The sequence below is a fragment of the Sus scrofa genome, chromosome 4 (genome assembly GCF_000003025.6).
Source record: "Sus scrofa isolate TJ Tabasco breed Duroc chromosome 4, Sscrofa11.1, whole genome shotgun sequence".
Classification (NCBI taxonomy): Eukaryota; Metazoa; Chordata; class Mammalia; order Artiodactyla; family Suidae; genus Sus; species Sus scrofa.
Window position 1 is genome coordinate 120,958,085 of NC_010446.5, and position 24,557 is coordinate 120,982,641.

At 34.5% G+C, this 24,557-nt stretch overlaps 1 protein-coding gene across 4 annotated transcripts in view; it reads right to left on the minus strand.

The window, feature by feature from the left end:
* Positions 3,127 to 24,557, minus strand: part of PTBP2 (polypyrimidine tract binding protein 2) — an 80,666-nt gene continuing 59,235 nt past the window's right edge. The window contains exons 9-14 of one of the 4 annotated variants that reach the window (XM_021090155.1): positions 13,629 to 13,783; positions 12,146 to 12,179; positions 11,634 to 11,726; positions 5,219 to 5,435; positions 5,045 to 5,122; positions 3,127 to 4,878 (exon numbers count right to left, since the gene is read on the minus strand). In XM_021090155.1, coding sequence (XP_020945814.1) covers positions 4,749 to 4,878; positions 5,045 to 5,122; positions 5,219 to 5,435; positions 11,634 to 11,726; positions 12,146 to 12,179; positions 13,629 to 13,783 — 707 coding nt within the window. In that variant the 3' untranslated portion in view covers positions 3,127 to 4,748. Of the gene's footprint in view, positions 4,882 to 5,044; positions 5,123 to 5,218; positions 5,436 to 11,633; positions 11,727 to 12,145; positions 12,180 to 13,628; positions 13,784 to 24,557 lie in introns of all 4 variants that reach the window. The other 3 variants (XM_021090154.1, XM_021090156.1, XM_021090157.1) reach the window with 3 other exon arrangements.

Consider the following 24,557-nt stretch of genomic DNA (forward strand, 5'->3'; position numbering starts at 1 on the left):
TATTTTAGAATAAAGACAGGGTTTTGATAACTGGTACGCATACTCTAAAGCTGTGACTTAAAGTGAGATTTTTCTACTGAATTCTATCAGAAGATTTTCTTAAAACAATTATTTGGCTGAAATAGAAATCTACACTCAACATCACAAAAGAGTTCTATACCTTTTTCCTGAATGGAAAAACATGTTTTTTCAGGTTTACGTGCTAAGATTATTAGGGCAGTGAGGGAATCTTGTTTGAAGTCCTCAGAGACTCATGTCTTTTCTTCTTTTCATAGCCTTCAAAGACTTTGCGTTAGAATTACCTCCAAGTTTCACAGAAACTTTTTTTTCTTTTTGCCATTTCTAGCGCCATTCCCATGGCATATGGAGGGTCCCAGGCTAGGGGTTGAATCGGAGCTGTAGCCACCGGCCTACGCCAGAGCCACAGCAACGCAGGATCCGAGCCGTGTCTGCAAACTACACCACAGCTCACAGCAATGCCGGATCCTTAACCCACTGAGCAAGGCCAGGGATCGAACCTGCAACCTCATGGTTCCTAGTCGGATTCGTTAACCACTGAGCCACGACAGGAACTCCCACAGCAACTTGTAAAGGTGTACACATTAAAAAATCTCATTTTTAAGTGGAGTCTATAATTAAATACGTATCTCAGTTTTATTACTGGGCTACCAAAACAGTCGAAACAGAAAATTCAAGGCTGAATCCAGTGTCTTCCTTTAGCTTTGGGATGCATTACAGACTTGCATTCTGCATCTTTTTGCTTTACCAGATGTACTTTTTAAAAACATTAAAAAATACTTCTTTGCAGCAAAGAGAGACATCATGGTAGTATTTACTATGGATGACTAAGATCTGGCAGTCATGAAACTCTCAACTCCTTCTCCCACACAGCAGTTTATCAATTAATTGCATAGTTATTCCTGCATTCACACTGAGCTTCACAATACCCTGTGAGGTGGGAAGAGCAGTATTGTCTCCATTTCATATAGTAACCGACACTAACACCAAGGATAAGAAAAGTAACCTGTCCTTTTTCTGCGAACTATTATCATGATCCAGAAACAGAGTTACATGAACCAATAACTACAATTTGATTACAGTAACCTTAAATGTTGAAGTTAAAATGCCTCAAGTTTTAATACATTCCTACTGTAACTAAATATAATGATTCCTCATCTTTTCTGGTTAAGCCAAGGTGTTCGTAGCTGCTTTCAAATACTAAATTAGATTTCTAACATTAAGTATAAACTGTATGAATCTATTCCTTAAATACTTTGAAACCTATTTCCAAAATAAATCTTAATGCCAAAAAAAGTTTTTCTCTCAGTTGTAGGAAAAAAATAATCTAATTATTATTGCTTTCTTAGTATCCAAGGTAAGGCCTCTATCAACAAGCAGCTGCATCTTAAGGACACTTCACCGTTAGCTAGTTCACTCTGAGGTAAGACTCTGAGGCATGCAGTGATAGTAATAATGATGACAAAACTACTATTTTCACCTAACAAAACAATTTGCTATACTCTAAGGACTGGCTTAAAGTAATATGTGAAAATTAAAACTCTCTAGAATATCAAAATTCCCACTTCACTGACCTGTGCTTTGGAAGGCAGGTTGTATTGGACTGCACTGTAAAAAAACAGAAGCATCTGCTACTCTCCAGGCAGGAAGGACAAACCTAGGTTTCTGGTTACTCTCCCACCACAGAGGCCAGGAACTCTTCCCAGCTTAGTAACTGGAGCAACCCCACTCCCCACGTACACCTCAGGACTTCGTTTCTTCTTGTAAAGCAATCCCAGCCCGTCACTTACCCATCAGAACTATTGGGAACTCTCCCTCACTCATTAATTGGAGTAAGCCCAGTTCCCAGTCACACCTCGGGACTTGTTTCTTCTTCCAAGCCAATGCCAGCCACAAGAAACTACTTGAAAAGGAACAGCACCTATTTTCAGATATTTCAACCACCACCCAACACTGAGGAAAGCTTCACTTAAACTATTCAATTACTATTCATTCACATTCTTGGTTTTTTACAGCTTTTAGGCACATCTGCTATTGCTAAATTCTTCTGTACAATGCTATTTTAAGAAAAAATTTGAGATCATTTTGCTTCCAAACCATCCCAATGTTGACTCAAATGTAAATAATTGTTTTATATACTGTGTCTTTCTTGGAGCTGACTAAATTATATTAATATAGGAGTTTCCGTCCCGGCACAGCAGAAATGAACCCGACTAGGGACCACAAGGTTGTTGGTTTGATCCCTGGCCTTGCTCGATGGGTTAAAGAACCAAAATTGCTGTGAGCTATGGCGTAGGTCGCAGACGAAGTAAGTATCTGGTGTTGCTGTGGCCATGGCGCAGGCCGGCAGCCACAGCTCCAATTAGACCCCTAACCTGGTGAACCTCCCTATGCCACAGGTGCGGCCCTAAAAGGACAAAAAAAAAAAAAAAAAAAAAAAAAAAAAAAAACCAAAAAAATTATATTAATACATTAAATATACACTTAAATGTATTATTTACTCCCTTTCTTTTTACTTTTCCTGATGTATGAGTTTTGCATAATTCAGTTATTTTGTAACAGAACAAACCTAGGGAACATGTATAACTGCAGAGTTATCTGATACCAATATGCCTGTTTCAAAAAATGTGATCCCCCCAAAAATATTCTGAGTAATACAAATGAACATCCTAATTGCAATCTTTTAAAAAAGTAAAAATCGTAACCTCACGGAATACCTCTTAGGTTTTTCAGTATCTGCATGTGTATCGTCCTTACCACCCAAGGCAAAAGCAGATGGGGATGATACTGCCTCTTCCCAAACATCAAGTACCCTTTGTTAAAACTCACAATATAGGAAATCTTTAGCAGACACAAAAGATGAAAGATGAAACTGCAGCAAGAAAGCATGGCAAATCCAAAAGATCTACTAGTGCATAAATCTACTGGAAAAAAAACAACAACAACAAAAGAGATAGAAAGAATTAACAAGATACAGTAAGAGTTATGTCTGTAAAGCAGTAGGTTATAACAGGGTGGGAAATGTTTAATATGTGTCCTCCTGAAAAGTTACCATCTTTCAAATTAAAAAAAACCAAAAAACAAAACAAAAAAAAAAAACAGCTGGTATATTTTCACAGCATCTAGATTTATTTATGGTATAAAGCCATAGAATTGTAATATTTATTATTCCTTTCCCACCCTGGCAGAGAATAAACATGAATTCAGAAGCACAGTGGAGTGAAAACAAAGAGGAAGAGAGAGAAAAGGCAGCAGAGAAAGACAGAAAAAGGTGAATACAGAGCTACAGAAGTGTTTATTGAGCATGCTACAGAGGTAAGCAGAGTACACACAAAAGGAAATTAAACAACCATCAAACCTCCCAACTTTGTTAGAAAATTAATTTTTAATTGTGCCGCTTTCAAACTATACTGAATTTTACATTTCTAAAGATGTAAAAACTCAACTAATAGAAAATATACATGACCATTCTGTCTACATAGATAACAGAATCTATGAATCTTGAAACTAAGTACATCAATTTCAAAAAGTATTGGTCATTTAAACAGAATCAACAATTCAGATTGACAAGAACTGTTCAAATTAATTTGACCTGTAGATTCTGAGCCATGTTTTTATTAAAGTCAGATCTATTCCTAAATACAAAATATTTTGAAGATTTATTAAAACTGAATATTACAATGCAAGGTAAATTAAGACTAAAGGCACATAAACTTTGGTCCCACCTGGTTGTCAGTTTTAGAAAACTGCCACAAAATTAATCTTCCTGCAAATTTTCGCAGTACACTTTCTTTTATCTTTGAAAAATACATGCACCAGTTCCTGAACTAGCTAGACCAGTCTGCACATGCTCAGAAATCCACAACCATATTCCAAATCTTAATTACAAACTAAGGATGGCAATATATATTTAAATGCACATAAGTCATGTCAACTTCAAAAACATCTACGAAAAATATTCAGCCACAAACAGGACATTACTTAGTGCTGACATTTATAATGATACGTCCCACAAGAGTGTGTACAAAAAGGTTAAGATTCCACAATGCTTTCCACATAGGGCTCAAACTTACAGAAATCACTTCGTTGTCTTAAGAAATTAATACTCTGCATCTTGTTAATTTTAACTAATGCCTACATTCATAACTGAATCTAGACCAGAATTGTGAGATACAAAAGGCCAATGTTTTTTTAAAGCAATAAAGTCTAAGGTAGTAAAAACTAAAAATGCTGCTTTATTCTTTATCATGTATCCTATTTGATTAAATAGAAAGAAATGTGACAAGCCAATAATTCAAAATAAGTTCCAAGCAGGAGAAACAAAAACTTAACCTTTTTACACACCCCTGCCTAAACATATTGTAATCTCCATTTAACAGTGTGCCCTAGACAACCAATTCCTTTTTTCTAGTAAATGCACAATAGCAACACTAGTTTTCCTTTGTAAGGCACGTATGTCAACTAAGTTGAAAAAGGAAAGTAAAATTAACTAAAATTCTCAACAGACAATAAAAATGGCTTCCCTACAGAACAGATGAAATAGAGCAGTTAATAACCCTACCTTTACATATGCCACTTCATCTTATAACCAAGGAATGATAACAGCATGGAAAAAAAAAAGAAAGAAAACCAACAGAAAAAAATCAAACTCTGGTCCCCACTTTTCTGAACAGTCAATAGGTGATGACACCAAACAATGTGATTCACCCCCAATCTTCATCTCCCCCTTTCTAAATTGTTGACTTGGAGAAAGACACTCTCAGATGATGGTTTTCACCAAGGTTATAATTATGCAGATCAATCAAGGCCTGGATGGCTTCTTCCACTGTTGCCATCTGAAGGAGAGCCATTTTGTGATCTCTTCTGAAACAAAATTATGAAATTAGATATGTCATAAAAATTAGGAAGGGCTTAAATATTTAACTTCTGCCTATTCCAGAATCAAAGATGTCTATAAACAAAAATCATAAAAACTACTTTAGGAAAACTTTGACTTCTAATTTAGAGACAAGAAAAGCTTGCTTACTGAAAAAACTTAAATGCTTTCACAGTGCCCCCAGTGTTAGCAAACAGCGTTCGGAGATCCTCTTCTGCTACTGAAGGACTGGGAAAATTAGACGGAAAGAAAGAGTAAAGATGAATAACATTTTTTTTAGTCCTAAAATGTATATCCTTAATAAACCCCAGCTTTAATACTCACGGGATATTGGATAGGTGAAGGGTTGCAGAAGGAGGGAAAATGTTCTGAAAATTTTTGGATCCAGGTTTCTTAAAACGATGCAATGGGGAATTACCAAAATCTTTTGTTAGCCCTTGATCATCAAGTCCCTCTCGAGGTAGCTGTACAGTCTGATGTTTAGACAGAGTAACACGAATAATTTTTCCATACATTTTCTGTCCATTAAGATGATTCATGGCTATAAAGAAAAAGAATGCTTATTTTAAAAAGTCAAGGTTTAAAGCAAAAATATTATTTTAGAGGAGCTGAAATACCTGAATTGCTATGATTTTAAAATCATGAATTTACACTAGCTACTGGTGACAAGACACATTTGCATGAGTCAAGGCATTTAGGCAAAAAAGCCAGCTTCTTCCACAGAATGAAAATCTAGATATGAATTTCTCTCTTCCTAGACAGTCCTGACGATAATGCCCAAGAAAGAAACTCATCTGTAACCTTTGCTCGCTTCTGCTCCATATCCTAATTGCCAAGTCCTATAATACTCTTCCTCCTATTATCTCTCAAATCCATCTTCTCTGTTTCTACACTTTCACTGCCATTATTTTTTATCTTCAGTCTCCAAATTTGTCTTGTTGGATTTTTCTCTACTTTTCTCCAATCCATTCATACACAGCAGCCAGAAGACCTCTGTAAAATTACAAATCTGACCAAGTCGCTATCTGCTTAAACTCTTATGGATAAAAGTCTAAACTTACTCTTTAGCATGACTAAACCTTTCTCAGTCTGACCCTAATATTCCTCTCAAGCTTCCCTGGACAGATATTTGGTATTATAGAATACTAAATGCTTTGTTACTGCTGAGAAGCTAATGCTAAGATTAAGAATCACCCTAGCCCTAGTATCTTAGTACTAGACTCCTTGTGTAAGAACTTAAGAGTATCTCAGTACTAGACTCCTTGTACTTTATGTTCCAGCTGTACAAAACCTATTTCCTTAAACGAAAATGCTAGTTTTTTTACCTTTAGCCCGGTGTCTGTGCTTTTCTATTTATAACAATTTCCTATCTCCTTTACCATCCCTAATCTACTACTCTTCAGTCTTACTTCAAGAAGGCCTTGTGTTCATCCTCTAGAAAGGTTCAGACCCTCACTAGACAGTCCCTGTGTAGAAGCCTTTTTATAAATTCATTATGATTTTAATTCTGCACACCCTCCTTCAGACTAAGGTAACATGAAAGCAGGAACCAGTGTCTCTACCCCAGCACACAGCACAGTGCCTAAACACAGAACATCACATGGCTACTTCTTGAGGCAGCAGCTGGGTTATTTTTGAACTAAATGAACTGGTCTGAGATTAGAGAACAGTTATATATGTTTTATGTTCTATTCACTAGTCACAACTGAAGAAAACCATTTCATAAGTCATACTGTTTAGCTAAACTGAAGGTCTATTTGATTACTCAAATCAAAGTATTAGAGTATTAACAACAGAGAGGTAAAGGCAATATTGGAGGAGCAGAGAATTGAGAACAAAATCCCTACTCTCAAATGTTTTTAATTTGATTAGTATACTACAGTACACAGTCTGACACAGGAGATAATCCAAAATTTGTTAAATCCATGCATCTTGTCATACTTACTTGTATAGAATAAACCAGTTAAACATAAAACAGGTCTGAAAAGGAAAATGCTATAAAAGTATAAGGTACCATTCCAAAAAATCTTTTTCACTTATAGCTTCCTTAAATTGTAAAAACAAGTTTACTCTTCCAGTTATAAGATATTTAAGTATTAGGGATGTAATGTACAACATGAGAAAAATAATTAACAATGATGTATGTTACACATGAAAGTTAAGAGAGTAAATCCTAAGAGTTTTCTCATCACACAAAAATTTTTCTATTTCTTTCATTTTGTAACTATGAGATGATGGATGTTCACTAAATTTATTGTGATAATCACTTCTTGATGTATGTAAATTATTATGCTGTGCCTCTCAAAACTGGAAGGAAAGAAAAGTTTTTATTCTAATTGTTTTATTGCAGTGTTATGTATTTGTATTATTTTTTCTTAGATTTTTAACTGAGGTTAATAGAAAAAAAAATCATCTCCAGGCCCTTTCTTACACTGCATTTCACATACATTTAAAAACTTACACTTAATAAAATCAACTCAAATTATCCAGTGTGTTAATGTAAACTCCTTTTATAATAAAATTTACTTGAATTATAAAATATTTTTAAGGTTCTATAATTCTATTAAATGAACAGAACTTTTCTTATTAGAAAGTGCTATTAGTTCACAGTATCTATGATAAGGAATGAGTTTGGAGAATAATGTGACATAGACCTTGTCATAAGAAAAGGTGTTTTAGTGCAACTTTGAAAGTTTTAAAAACACCGCACAAAGAGCTGAACTTTGCGATACTGAAGAGCACAAATAAGAAAACACAAAAAGTCCTAGACACAGTAAATGCATCAAGGAGAGACAGATGAGAGAACAATGGGATTAAAATAAAGCAAAATAACCAAACAACTCCCTTAGAAAGTAACCAGGTACAGAAAGAGATTTTAGTCAGCTGACTGCTGAGTAAAGGATCCCACGTAAAGTGGATGGAGGTTGAGAAACGGGGTAATTAGAATACCCTTACAATGCTAAAAAAATATAAACCTTGTCAAAAATTGAGGTTATTGAGTAAATAAAGCAAAAGGAAATAAATTGATAATTTTAAATAAATCAAGTTTAAATCTGCTCTAAGAAATAGGTCATCAATGAACAAGGCAATCAACGATAGAGGAGGAAAGTCAATATCGCAGTGGAAATGTCATTTTTGGTTGAACATTATATTTCATTACTTTTCCCTTAATCCATCAATGAATAATGAGAAATTAAAAGATGGTTTAAAAACGAGAGATAGATAGATAGATACAGATGCTTATATAATGTGAAACTGGAGCTATAATTATCTCCTTTATTATTCAAAATATTTGTGTTGCCTCTCACATTTTGAAAAAAAAAATCTTGACATCTACTTGTCTATTTTATTAGTCTTGTCAAAGGATTTGACTTTTAGCTTTTTTTCTCTTAACTGTCTTCTATACCACTGATTTCCAGTCGTGTCTTTATTATCTCTTTTCCTTGAATTTATACCATTATTCTTAAAAGGACATTCTATTAAATACCACTTTCCCTGTACCACACACATCTAATATGTATAGTACTTTTAAAACCATTTAAGTTTTACATACTTTTAAATTCTCATTAAAACAACTTCTTTGATACGTGAAGTATTAAGATTATTTTTCAGTTTCCAGATACCTGGAGATTAAATGTATACTTGTTATTAACTCCAACTTAGTTGTGCAATAGCCAGAAAACTGGTCTATATGATACTTTTTGAAATTTACCAAAGCTTGTTTATAGTTTACGATCAATTTCAGTAAACGTTCCCAGTGTACTTAAAAAGGAATGTGTGACTATTAGATGAATAAAAGTGTGTTATGTCATTTGTATCTTGTTAACTTTTTTGTCTGCCTAACATAATTCAGAAAATGTTAAAATATATAAACCATAAATGGAGAGAACTCCAGGGAGATTTGAGCAAATCTACCACCACAGTGGGAGGTTTTTGAGGCTATTTCATTAGGCACACAGATACATAAGAACGTTGTCCATCTTCCTGGTAAACAAAATCTTTTATGAATAATCTTTATCTTAAATTAATATAGGTGCAGAAGTTTTCTTTTGCTCACTACTTGCCAATAAATCTTTTCTATATCCTTTACTTTCAATCTTTCTTTGAACTTCATGTCACTCGTAAATAACAGCTAACTTTTTAAAAAAGCAAATCTTTTAACTGATGAATTTAATCCATTACATCTGTTATTAATACTTAAAAATTGCTCAAATATCACATCAGAGTTACATGATTTCTATTTCCTTTATAGCACACTTTGCCAAATATAATTTAGTAGGTAAAGGTCTATTATAGAACTAAGTTTACTTTTGAGATGACACCTATATACTAAATAAAAAAGAAAAGGCTTTTTTTAAGTAGTTCTTGAAAATATGAGCTGGATAAACAAGACAATTATTTTAACAAAAGAACTACTCTTTGGTATTTTGGTATAATCGATTTATTTTACTTGAAGATCAGTTATACTATTTTAAAAGATAATTTACAGATTGTATTACTCCTAAAATAGCCAATTTAAGAAAACACGAGTGTATCAATTAAATAGGCTATGGTCGAAATGAAACATCTCAATGTTGGCAAGTTGTAAAACTCTGGTCTAGGATGATTTAACATGGCCTTTAAGATTTTCAACAATCCCATTCACATTTGAATAACTATGTATCAATATTCCATGCTGTTTATTCCTCCCATATTACTTCCTGAGCATAAAAACATTTGCCTCTATCATAAAACAATGAGTATTTTTAAATAGAATCCCATAAAAACCAGTAAGAATGAGAACAGAGCCCAGAAACAAAGCATATTACATTTTTTAAGTTTCACTTATCTTTTTCAATAGGACACCCTAGTTTTGCATAGGATTTGTGCATCTGTGTTTGTGTGTTTTAAAGGCATTAACAGTACGAATACATATTTTTATGGACCTATACTTCAAGAAAGCAAAATCTACTCTTGCAGCAATTAAGAAATAATAAATTCTCTACCTGACACTACGTATAGTCCAAAAACTATAAATCATGCTATTAGTAAGTGAAAGCTTTAGCAGAAAGATCTTATAAAAATTAGGGGTAAAGAATTATAAAACGAAGTACTGTCACACACTGAACTATATTCTCCCAAAATTCCTATCTTAAAGCTCTAACCTGTCAATGTGACTATCTGGGGACAGGGCCTTTAAGGAGGCAATTTAGGTTAAATGAGGTCATAAGGGTGAGGCCCTAATCCAACAGGACTGGTGTTCTTGCAAGTAGAGAAGAGCTATCGAAGGCTGAGCAAAAGATCAGAGGACACATGCAAGCCAGGAAGAGTCCTAACCAGAAACCAAAACTGCTGGCACCTAACTACTAGCCTCCAGAACTGTAAGAAAATAAACTTCTGTTGTTTAATAAGCCTACAGTATTTTGTTACGGCAGCCCAAGCAGACTAATACAAGTACAGTAAAAATTAAAATAACAGTTAAAATAGTCCTTACATAAAACAAAACCAAAAATACAGAAGAATTTGATTAAAATTCTACCTTAGGTACTTCTCAAACATAATAGTTGTGCATCCCTTATTTATATGAGGGTAATGCTACCCATAGCTCACACAATGAGAAAAAAATTTAAATATTTGAGACTGTTTTGTCAACTCTGAAGCATGGGAAAATGCTACTCACAAAGGATATAAAAACAATGGCAATGACTACTCTACCAGAGTACAGAAGTGTATACAACCAGAAGGAGATTTAATGAGCACTTATGACAAGATCAGCACGTTTAAATAAGTTCCTTTAAAGATAGGTATCTCCATTTTACAAAGTGGAGAGCCAGACGTATAAAGTTTTATACACTGTCTGAGCTACTGTAATAGCTGGTAAGAAATACTGAATTTCAAACTCATTTCTGTCTGATCCCAAAGGCTAAAAGGTCTAGGTCATCATGTTGCTGGCTTGTGAGTCTCACAGAATATAACAGCAAAAACAACTAGTTTTTACATCGAAAATGGCGAACTTCAAAATTAATGATGTGAGTATATCTAGTCTGAGGTACTATCATCCCTGAATCTCAATGAACAGAATTATTATCTAAGAACATACTGACATTTATAGTCAATTGTACTGTGATTATGCAGCTACTCTACAGATTTAGTGATCAGCCTTTGCAGAGGAAGTCATATGAGATATTAATTAAATCATCAACTATCTAATAAGAAAAGTGTAACCTGTCTGAAGTAAATTTTAAGATTGCAAAGGGATTAACAGTGATGTACTTTGAGCACGTTTTCTTTTCTATAAGAACCTGGTATCTTTAAAATATTTTCCATGTGATTCTTTACTAAATTTAGTCGAACACTTACAAGGAATTTAGAAGAATTGAAACAACAGTGTTAATCAGGATTCCATGGACTACATGAACAGTTAACTTTGACTATAGGGAGTAACTGGGAATGAAAACCACTAAGGATCTTTAATATAAATGTTATAAATTCTTCCGTGAAATTGTTACTGCAATCTTGGAGCCAAAAACCTTTTACCATCAGACTCTGCCCAAAAATTGGTAAGAGGAAAGCAGAAAAATACAAATATGTTCATCATGTACAACTATTCACATTAAAATATGAAAATTAAAATGACATCTTGAACTCTGGCTATTAAAAAAATGGTTTCTTACTGATATAAAGGGCTTTTCTTTATTCATAGACTTATATATTTGAAATCAGATCTGAAGATGTATAAGCAACACAAAAACTATCTTACCCAGTTGTGACTGGTTTCCATCCGCCATCTGTATTAGAGCACTGTCTTTCTTATTGTACAAAATCTTCACACGCTGCACATCTCCATAAACACCTTTTTTGGAGCCACAGAGAGGTAATCCAAAAACGGAATTAATTTTATGTGCAAGTCAGGGAAAGTTTATCTTTCTGACATATTAATGAAACATTCAGACATCAACATGATCACTCATTCAAACTCATCATTCTCACAAATGAATAAAGAAGATCAAGATTTTGAACAGTGAATTTTGAAAAGAATAAATTTTTGATAAACCCTCAAAGCTATGTGAATGATAATTAAATTAAAGACCATGCAAAATAAATCGGCATGCATTAAAACAAATTTTGTGTCTATGGAGAGTTTTAAATAGCAAAGAAAAATAGCAAAAGATTTACTATTCAACTTTAAGCCAAAGTGCTAGCTACAAATAAGAATTAAGGTGAAACAAAAATCAAATCAATAATAAAAGTATAGTGCTAACAATAACATACCGAAGAGGGTAAACAGACTTTGGGGCGTAACCATCTTTAGAAGGAGAGAAGAGCAAGCAGCGTAAGACAAGAAGAGAGAAGAGTCGAGGAAGAGCGGAGATGAACAGATCATCCATAACGAAGGGTGGTTCCCGCAGAATGGTGAGGTGGTCATGGATCATGGTTCAAGGCGGTTAATTGGGGCAAGTTGGTCCGAGGAACATTTGTTCAAGCACAGAAGCATGAACATAGGGAATGGAGACAGGGAATGAAGACAAGGACAAGGAAAATAAAGGATAAGACAGGGAAGGGAATGGGCATTTGGGAAGAGACAAGGAAAGGGAAGGTGAACACACAGGGAAAAGGATGAAATGGGGAAGGGAAACAGCAATGCAGAAGAAAAAAATAAGGAATCGGGGAACAAAAAAAAAAATAAAATATAGGTCAGTACATAGGAAATGCAGGATTTGGTCAGAAAATGGTTGGTTTATGTACTGTACAAGAAAAACTGAGTAAAATGTAGTCATCCAAGACAAATATGGGTAAAGTACATCTATATCAAAGAGTAAATTACAGCATTTCATCTCAACATAGGGAAGGAAAGCATGCATAGGAATTTAAACTTTGAACTTTAAACTGCATAAGCATGGCTGGTTATGAAATGCAGGCAAAATTCTTGTAACAAAGGCACTCTGATTCAAACATTTTAGCATGCAGAACTGTGAATGACAACAGTAGTAAATAAAATAGTTTAATGTACATATTAACAGAGGCCAATTAAAAATGAAATATTCAAATTGGACATCAGAAACAGATACATTGAGCTTCTTCCCACATTTCATACCAGCTTTCACAGCAATCAAAATAAAATATACCAGACATAAAATGTACAACTAAAAAAAATAACTCAGCAATAAATTTTATTTAACAGGGTGGGGGTGGGGTCGGGGGGGGATAAAGTTGAAAAATATTTTAAGAAGACAATGACTAATAACTGCAAAGAAAAAATTACTAAGAAAGACTGGAAGAGTGCCTCGTCAAGATCTTTGGAAGAACCTTCAAAGAAAAATGTATTAGAGTAGTTCACATAAAATAAGATTTAAAAAAATGCAATGACACATAAGCATGAAATGAACAAGCAAATCATTAGAAAAGGCAAAGAGCAAAATTGTTTTACAGTTACATCTGCAAATTAGATCACATTTGCCTTTGAGAACAACAAAAAGATAAAAAGCCAAACTATAGTACTTCACCATATTTTTCTTAGGAAAAATAGGTAGTTAGGTTAAAAAAAATATATATATATAAAAAGAGATATGACCATCTAAGGAAATAAGGTATTACCTAAACAAGTACATAGATTTTATTCAGAGTAGAAACACACAGAAAATACTTCAATGAATGTACATAAAAAGAAAGGCAAGTGCAAAATGAAATAAACATGAAAAACTTCCACAAATGAAATGGAGTTAAAAAATAAACACTAGAAAATTATTTTACTAACCTCTTCATTTAAATTGCTAACCAACAGGACCGTATTGCCACCAGCTGAGACTCCAGGCATACCCACTCGGCCAGCAGCAGCTGCAGCAGCTGCTGCAGCAGCGTTTGGAATAGCCAAAGGACTCAGAGCTCCTGGAACAGCTGCAACAGGAAGCCCTAATTTTAAAATAAAGCATATTTTACGAAACACACACAAGTCGTTTACAAAAACCATTTTAAGCACGATGGCTGCTTGGCTTAGGGCTGACCGTTCCAAATGGTTGCTGAAAATTAATTTTTATGATATTTAGAAAAATTGTTTGGTGGTAAGTAATAAAGAAAATCAACTGGTTTCAGTGAAATCAATACATATTAGAACTGAGGTACATACCTGTATTATGTTAAAAAATTAAATATACAACATTCCACTTCCTATGGAAAAGCAAACAAAACATAAAAAAACATTTCTCCAACCTTTCAACTGGAAAACTGACTTTGAAAAATTCACTTCTGTGGTTTATAGGGAGGCGCCATATTCAATAGTCATCTTCAATAGTAACTCACTTTTTAAAACAAATGCTGTCTTCTTCATAAACTCATACTTGAAATCAAATAATTTCAGCTTAAAAAACATACACAGTATTTCGTTAAGAGACAAATCTTCTTGAACCTCACTATTTAATTCATTTAAGTGACCTAAAGAAAACCTTACAAAATTTGTTCTAATTCCACACTTGAGTAGTTATACTAAGTATAAGTTTCTGAAAAACACTCCTCCAGTAGAAACAATGAGAAAAAGTTCACTGTAACGCATAGGCTTTCTCTTTCAGAATGGTCCTATCCTTTAATCATCAGTTTTTAACATGTCCTTATTTCTACTGTTCTACTTTCCAGTCTTACTGTTGTTCTATCATCTTCAGGGTTCCTCATTTATTCAAGAATTATTTTTGTTTCAGCATCTTTTATTCACTTTTCGATTACCAATAAACTTGGATTCCTTTCTTAATTACATACCAGCTTCTCAATAAATACTAGTTCACTAAAGAATTACACGATTTTTCTTCTTCCCATGATAAAGGAAACAAACATTCAACCTACATAAAGTTAATTCATGACATACCTGGGTAGAACTGGCCCTTAGTACGGCTGTCCCATAAGTTCTTTTATTTCTTCTTTTCTCTTTCCAGCCTTCTTGTACATGTCATAAGGATGTGCTGTTACCTCTGGTTTCAGATCTTAATCTTTTAGCCAAGTTTTTAAAATCCTTTTACTTTACAGAAACTACTATGACCTTTCAGTGGCAGTATGAAGGGTTCTTGAAGATCAACAATTCTTAACCTCTTAGTTTTGACTTATAAAATTTTCTCCTCCAATCTCCTTTTATCTTTTCTGAGTATTCCTAACATTGGAATGATGTTTCTAATTTATATTCTTGCTCTGTGTTTTATTTTTTTGTTTTTTTTTTAGGGCTGCACCTGTGGCATGCGGAGGTTCCCAAGCTAGGGGTCTAATCGGAGCTGTAGCTGCCGGTCTACGCCACAGCAACATAGGATCCAAGCCACAGCTGTGACCTACACCACAGCTCACAGCAATGCTGGATCCTTAACCCACCGAATGAGGCCAGGGATCGAACTTGCAACCTCATGGGTCCTAGTCAGATTCATTTCTGATGCGCCACAATGGGAACTCCCCTATGAGTTTATTTTATAGGTTTTTTTCTACACACCATTTTTTGGGGTTCCCCGCCTTTTTTATCTCTCCACTTTCCTTTTTTAGATTTAACTTTTTATTTTGGAAAATTTCCAACATATACAAAAATAGAGGGACTAGAATGAGCCCAGTGTATCCATCACAATTGTTTAACAATTATTAACTCATGGCTAATCTTGTTTCATCTACTCACCAGTTTTATTTTTTAAAGTAAATCCAGAAATAAGGGCCTAGTTTTAAAAGACACTTCTCATGTCTAGTAATTATTAATGCACAGCAATCTTTAATGCCTTTTAGAGCCACTGGTGGAGCTTCAACTATTCTATAGCATTACTAACTGCACGTTATGTACCAGAGCTCTCGTTATACTTTATAGGTTGTTTCCATTTAACATTGAAAACATATCTTAATATGCTGCCCAAGTCAAGTACACAGATATAAATTCGTAATTCCTAAGCATGTACTCACGTTTTGTTTTTGCATACTCTTAGACCTGTAGATTCTAATACCTAAGTTACTTATTGTCTTTCCCTGTTGATATTTTTAAATTACTAATTCATGAAATACATAAAATAACAAAGTTGATAAATAAATCTGAACACTTCGTTTTTGCAGAAAACAGTTTCTTCTGAAACACATCTCTCTACCATGCCAATATACAATTAACAATCATAAAATTTTACCGAAATATTCAGATCAATGGAAAATTTGCTGAAACTTTAAATGTGGAATTCCTAATGAAGATACATTGGTAGCACATTATTATTTAAAACATTAAGCCTTATCATGGAAAAATACTCAGCAAATATTAAAATAATTAAAATTTAAAACAGTAATCGAGAATTAAAAGTCTAGGTGAAAGTCCTGAGAGAATGCCGAATTCGTATTCCTGTTTTAATAAACATTACTCTTCAGTAAAAATAAAACAATTTTCTACTGAAAAAAATTAGTGAAATTTTGTGGCTCAAGTAGATACATTTTACCTCCCTTCTAGTAAGAAGATAGTGAAAAGCTTAGCAAAGAGAGGAATGTGAGCTGTGAGATCCCCACTGCTGCTGCTACCGTCCGAATGCTGCTTCAGTCTCCCCACGGCTCCATCTATTCTCACCATCTGGGCTACTTGCTACCAAGTCAGATGATCTACTTTCCTGCCAAATGATCTTTCTTCATTTTAGGCAGCCCGGAGCATATGGTGCAAAAGTACTTCAGAGATGAGGGCAGTCACCACCCTTCAAGCCATTAGCATGTACTTTTCTCCCACCATTTCTGCTCCCAGCTGAAAACTTAGAAAAACTGTTTCCGCTACCTTTTGCAGTTCTAAATCACTAGAATAATCTGAGGTTTTTACTAAACTTCTAAAGCCTCTAAGGATAGATTCCACAATTTCTCTCAGTATACTCTAAAAAAATCACTTTGTCAGTCAGGTAGTTTTTTCTTAGGTTTAATAATCTCAATGTTGGCTGCTACATTAAAATATAAACCTAAAAAATATTTCATGATGCACTATTTACACCATAATGATAAATTCTGAAAAGGAATTCAGTATTTTTCATGTTAACATTAACTCCTAGCTGTAACACATTTCTTGTAAAAAAAAAAAAAAAAAAAAAAAAACATATAAAACATGTTCTATACATTGGCTCTAATGGATTACTTTTAGCTGTAGAAATTAATTTTAACGATTTACATTTCTACTTAAGAAAGTGGGTATGTTGTAAAAAAAAAAAAAAACAACAAAAAAACACTCTTTATGCATAATGATGATGGCAGAAAAAAAATGCCTGTTTACTCCCAGGATTGTTATGAGAGTCCAATAATGACAGAGCTTCAAAGTGTCATATACCAAAGAAGGGTGTCACAGGGATCCTTTCTATGTGAACCGCCCGAACATTTTTGAGTAGTTCAGCAATTTTACAAATTTCTTGTATTAGTTCTGACACAGTATTAGCCCTTCCTCCACTGAACATGATGGACACACAGCCATGTAATATCTGATGGAGACTCAACGCCCACAGGGTGATATAAACTATTTATCTACCTCTACCCCTCAAATCCTATTCTGCTGAGGCACAGACACCCCTTTGTCCATTTTAACTGAAAAATTAAACTGTTTTTGATAATTTATCTTCAATCATTTACAAATTTTATCTGATTTTTTAGGAGTTCCCATCATGGCTGAGCGGAAACGAATCTGCTAGTATCCATGAGGACACAGGTTCAATCCCAGGCCCCACTCAGTGGCTTAAGGATCTAGCATTGCTGTGAGCTGTGGTGTAGGTTGCAGACACGGCTTGGATATGGTGTTGCTGCGGCTGTGGTGTAGGACGGCAGCTACGGCTCCAATTCCTAGGCTTGGAACCTCCATATGCTGTGGGTACAGCCCAAAAAGACAAATAAATAAATAAATAAACTTTTATTTTAGAACAGCTTTACATTTATAAAAAAGATTCTAGAAAGTTCCTAATAACCTGGGCACCCTCCCCCCCTTATTAACATCTTACAATAGTATGATATAGTTGTTGCACTTAATCAGCCAATATTGATGTTAATTAAAGCCCATTATGTAAATAATGTCATTTTTCTTTTTTTGTTCCAGGATCCTGTTATTAGAGCTAGTCATGCCTCTTTAGGCTACTCTTGACCATGATAGTTTTACCCATGCTTTTTAAAGATGGAGAATTTGGGGGTTTTTTTGTTTTTTATTTTAATTAATTAATTTATTTATTTATTTTAGAATTTGTTTTATCCTTTCATTTCCCACTCTAAAATTTCTATCTGAAGTCAATTACCTCATTTTTTGATTCTGTACTTCCTTTCCCTGTTCAAGCCATCTGGTGGTTGTTATTCTTATTACTGAACAGAGGACTGGTGGTGGGATTTTGAGGCCTGTTCTAATTCATGCAATATAAGGTCCTGGGTGGGGAAGGCAGTTTTTGTAACATTTTATTTCTTGATTAGAAAACAAAAACTTTACTGCTGACAAGAATGACAGACTTTATTCTGTCCTGAAACAATCCATTTCTCCTTTTCCACCAACCTTCCCTTAAATTTCTATTTTCCCCTCGAAAACCTATTTTCTTTTCTATCATTAACAATCGCATTTTTATTACATGTGTTCCTTAGAGAAAAATTTTAATTAAAAGCTTCCATGATCCTAATGAAACTTCTCCTATAACCCTCTCAAAAAGTCATTTTCCTCTCCCCATCCCCTTCCCCAAAGGGAAGTAAAAAGTAAAGGATGCATCATTCATCCCACTATCCCACCACCCAATGTTACCTTCCGACTGCTGTTCTACCGTCACCAATCAGAAGGCCTTTGAGGTCGATACCATACAATCATTTCTCATCAAAACAGCCATCGGGTCACTGGGACATTTTCTTCATTACATAAAGACTTCAGCACCTGGATTTATCTCCTCCTCTCTCAGCTCCTGTCATCATCCTGTGACCTGACACTCTGGTCTCACAATTTCTTAAAAATGTCTACTTTGATGATTTTTACTAATATCAAGCCTATTTTAACTTTTTTCTACACCTTTGATTTTTCCTTTTCTTTCCTATTCATTTCTCATATTAACATCCCCTTTTCCTGACTTTTTTCTTCCATCTTCTCGATCCTCCTACTCCCATACAACCACTGAACCCACCTTTAGCCTATATGACGAGCAATTACCTTTCTATTCTCCCTTGGCTAGACCTTACAATGCAGCTGAGCATTTTGGCCTGCTTGTGACTAACTTGTTAATGCTCTACAATGCTAGACTTGGATAAATCGAGAATTTTTTTGGCTATGCTTTCATCTGGGTTTGTAAAGTGATAGAGTGAAAACACATATACACAATGCAAAACTGATTCCACAATTTGTTATTCCACATTAGTGGATTTCCTAGTGTAGTTTCAAGAATTCCCTAAAAACCCACTAGACTTAAGTCCTATTTCCTACTCCCAATCTCATGTTCAGCAAATAAAAGACCGAGATCAGAATTTCTCCAAAATTTTCAACCAACTTCAGAAGGCCTTCCTTCTTACATTTATTCCCCTTTCTCTACAAAGATACAAAATGGTAGACTATATATACGTAGACTATAAAAAGCTGATGACTTCAGGTCGGGCTACAGCCATGTTCCAAAATTTCTAGGGGAGCTTGAAAAAAATCCATCCCAGTTCTCACCATGGTTGTAAAAAGTATCTCTATATTTCCTACCCCCCAACCTTTCCACTGTATTATTGATCCAATCCACCATAATCAATTCTAGGACTTAAGCTAGCCTTCAAAACAAACACCAGCTAACATGAAATAAGCATTCATTATATGCCAAGCACTGTGCAAAATTCTTTGTACGTATTAACGCATTTAATCCTCGCACTAGCCTTACAACATGGAATTAACTTCGTTATATCCATTACAAATGTGAAAGCAGAGACAGCGAAGCTGAGCCAGATTCTGAACTGAGGATGTGTGGATTTGGAGCCCATACTCTTAATGATTATGCACACTTGCTCGCTGCAAACATTTCCCCTCGGGCCCTATTTGCTCTTCAACTACCATCCCATTTCTCCTTCTTTGCTATGTGCACTTCTTCAAAAAGTAGTCAATACTTTATCATATTTGCATCCTTAATCCATTTTAATTGGATTCATATCCATTCTTAAAAGAATAAACCTTATGGTGACTACTAAACTGAAAAGGCACTTCTAAATTTAATCCTATTTATTTCATCCTTCAATTTCTTGCTTCTTTAGTTTTCCCACAACATAAATATGCACTGCTTAAAGTTTTATTTTCAAGTCTTTAACCCTGTTCCCTCTCTTGTACCTGGGAATTTTAAAGCAAAGTTTTAAACATCACTCCTCTGGGCCTTCTAAGTTCTCAAACCCCACAGAACGGTTGCCTAAAGCCTAGACTCAATTTCCCGTCCAGGTGGATTCCTCTATGTAAGTTTAATTCTTCGTAAGTCATCGTATCAGTAAGATGGCAAGTCCTATTACTTTTATGCTTAATTTTTCCCTATTTGTTTCTTGTGATTTTCCCAAGTCCCTATATAGTACAAAACACAGTGCTAAAGTGAATGTTGAAGAAATGGGATGAATCAATAAACAGGATGCCAATGACAGGAGGCCGAATCCTTCTAGGAATGTGAAATGCTCACAGCAATTACATGAGGGTAAGAAAAATCTAGCATGTGGGGCAAAAAGAAAAGGTGTATTCAGAGATAAAATACCATTCTAAATGAACGATAGGAAAGAAAAAAATATAGAAACATTTAAAATTGAAGAGAAATAAGAAGTTAGGAAGAGCTCAAAAAAACCTAAATGAAATTTCTTATTATTTATCTATTGCTTTCTTGGTGTATCTTTAGAGAGCCCGAAAACCTTCTGTGCAATTTTTACCTGTTTTGGACAGAGGCACATTTTATACAATGGTCAAAAACTTTTTCTTCTACTGACTGCAGAAGCAGCAGTAATACATTTTGCAAGATTTTTCTTTGTTTCAGCCATACTATTCACAGGATTGTCAACTCTTAAAAGCAAATTTTTTTCAAGATTAAATCTACAGTCTGATTTAATTTAAACCTATCTTCTATATCCAAAGGCTGAAGTTGATTACCACTGAATTCGGGCTGTTTAGCTTTCAAAATATAAACACCAGGAGTGTGAGAGAGGTTTTCAAATATGTGGCAGGCTACCATAGAAAAGAAGGTAAATTATAGGGTTAAGAAAAAAAATTTCTTGAAGCTAGAGCTGAAAACAATGGATGATGACAACAAATCAGCTTAAGCAAAGACTATGTAATCATCAACTTCGAAAGAAAATTTTTATCCGGAGGTTATTTTTTCTTACAATTAGCTTTAAGATAGAAGTGAATTATAGTCTAGTAGTTTTAATGAGAATAATAGTAATGCGTCCTAGTTATTTTATGGAATGAATTATTTTTTGAGATGAACATATCTGAATTTTTACTAGCTATCTACCCCTCTTTCCTTTTTGGGCCACTTAGAAAGACTAAAACATAATAATAATTACATAAATAAATTAAAAACACTAGCTTCCAGGCTAAAGTCACTATCTCAAACCATTCTGGAGCTACAAAAAACTGGAAGTAACCAATAGTTCCAAAAGTTTAAGGCAGAGGTTGGGAGGAATCCAGGCTGTACCCACTCATAAATGGGTTTAAATAATTAATTAAAAGCAAACAAAAACTAGGCATAAACTTCTTCCACTAAAAAATGAGCAAATAAATTTTATCATTGGAGGTGTGCTTGGAGGTGCATATTCAGGCCATCGTGGTACAAAATCATGAATTACATAAGGTAGGACTCCGACTCTTCCCCTGCCTTCCAAATACAAGGTGTGAACAAAAAACCTGTCCTGCACAAACAATAAATAGCCTTAGTTGATGAAGGAACACTACATTATAAATATTTTTCAATTACTATAGGAGAATTAGAAGGAAAAAAACAACATTTGCAAGCTCCAAATGAAATAAATTAAGGCAGCAATCATTAGTAGATACTAAAACTATTAACAGAAAAATATAATGGAAGGATCAGAATGCCACCACCTGAACTGAACCCACAATCTATTTTAAAGCATCGCTGAAACCACTAGACATTTATTCTTGTTTTCAAGGTAGAAATGAGGCCCTTGATGGTTCAGCAGGTTAGGATCCGGCCATTGTTACTGCAGTGGCTCAGGTTGCTGCTGTGGTATGGGTTCAATCCCTGGCCCAGAAACTTCCATATACTGCAGGCACAGCCAAATAAATGAATGAATGAATCTGAATCTAATCAAGCTTTTGGAGCTAATGCGTAGTTTATATAAAGCAGAGGTGATGGAGGAACAAGTTGACACTATAAGGAACAGCCAGACCAATTCAGACTGAGGCATTTTCTCAAAGACTACCTATAACTAGATTTCTCTAATAACTCAATGGGACTGAGGGTGGAGGGAGAGGCCTGACTCAGGAGGGAGACTACCAAATGCCATCTGCGGCCCTCCAGAGGATCATATGCTGAATAAATCAATCCTTAAAGAACACTATTTTTGAGACAACTGGGGAAATTCAAAGATAGATCTGAGTAACCAATGTCATTAAGAACTCATTCTCAAGTTTGACAGGCATGATAATCAGGCTTTGATCAGGCTGTGACCAATTCTGATCAGATATGCTTGTTAAGAAGATGTCACTATTTTAGAGAAATAATGGTTGTTTGAGATGACATGACATTAAGGATTTGCTTCAAAATATAAGAACAAAACTTAACAGATAAAACAAGTATGGGAACTAGTGAATTGAAATGATGAATATGTGGGATTCACTGTATTAGTGATAACTGAAATCTTTAACAAAAGGTTTTTAAAAAATTACCATGTAAATAACCCCCTCAAAAGCGACAAACGCTTTCAGAAGTCATTTAAAAGTAAGTTTTAAACTGCTGTTTTAAAAAAATCATTGTTGATTTTATGCATCATAAACACATAGAAAAGTAAACCAAAATAAACTCAACTCAACGGCTAAACAATATTATAATATCAAACCACGATATCAAGAATTGTACCAAGAGCATTACACAGCATGAATAAAGAAAAGTATTAAAATACTGATCAATAGCTATGAAGAATATTTTTATGAGGACACTAATAATTCTGCTAAAAGGCTAAAATAAAGCATCTAAAAACAAATTTTCTCTATAGTAGTAGTTCTCAACTTCCACTACTCAGTAAAATCATTTTGGAATCTTAAAAAATAAATGCAAGGGACCCCATCTTATGATTCTCCGTGTCCAGGGTGGGGCCTGGCAATTCTGATTTGCAGGGAAGTTTGAGAAACACTGTTGAGTAAGGACTACACATTTACCTTTATGAATAAATGTTTGTGTATCTATTCTAATTATCAATTATGTTCACATCGGCAACATCCCATACAAAGTTTGTTTTGCCTTTCTGTTAAAACCATATGATGAGACTGGCTGCTACATTATTAATTCAAAATACATGGAAAGCTCTGAAGTATTCTTTGTACATATTATCTGCATTAATTTTTAAAATGTAGACATGATCATGAAAAATTAATTACTTCTAGCAGTCTTTCTAAAAAGTGACCTATCTCTTAATTAACTATACTTCTTAAACATGATAAAACGATTATAAAAACATCTTAATTTATAACCTCAAGGATTTTTGATCACCTTGTTCTTTGATGTAGAATATGTAAATAATTAATAATCCGCCAGGTTTGTGATTATGTATTTAGATGTCAGATTTCTAATTACAAAGCACTCAGTCTCCATTCTTTATAGAAGTATTCTATCCACTCTTGAATAAATTAGATTTTTGGAGATACTGTGATCCCTAGCAGTAAGAGAAGCCAGGGACAAATGCTCGCCTTATAAAATTACTGTGTAGGAGTTCCTGTCGTGGCGCAGTGGTTAACAAATCCGACTAGGAACCATGAGGTTGCGGGTTCGGTCCCTGCCCTTGCTCAGTGGGTTAACGATCTGGCGTTGCTGTGACCTGTGGTGTAGGTTGCAGATGCGGCTCGGATCCCGCGCTGCTGTGGCTCTGGCGTAGGCCGGTGGCTACAGCTCTGATTTGACCCCTAGCCTGGGAACCTCCATATGACGCGGGAGCGGCCCAAGAAATAGCAAAAAGAGGGAAAAAAAAGAAAAAAAAAATTACTGTGTAAAATAAATCAAAACTTGTAATACTGACTCTAAAGTAATTAAATTTAATCAAGTGCTCAGGTATAACATAAAAAGAATCACACAAGGTAAAGGGAATCCCCCTAAATATTTAACAGAAAAGGATTATCACCTAACATCTGTGTTCTTACAGAATCTTTGAAACAAAGGAATACCTATCAATTATTTCATTTTGAACAAGTACTGTTTAAGGAGGACTCAAGCAGGAAATGGATGCCATCAATATCATCTGCTTACTTTAAAGTCTTCTTAGGCAAATAAACAGAAAAATAATTTAGTCACCACTCCAGCAATACTGTATGTCATACTATGAAGAGTACTTGAAGACTACTTTAGAAAGCATTAACAGCAAGTGGTCCTTGCAAAGACCATACTATTCACACCAAAGGAAGAGGGTAAAAAGTGTTGATGTTTTATAAATGAAAACTTTTGGATTGGGATGAATTATTTTAAAATTTTTTTCCATAAATGGCCAGTCTAAAATATATGTATAAAGTTGAAGCTTTAGCTCATACTAAATATAAATGTAATATCCTAAA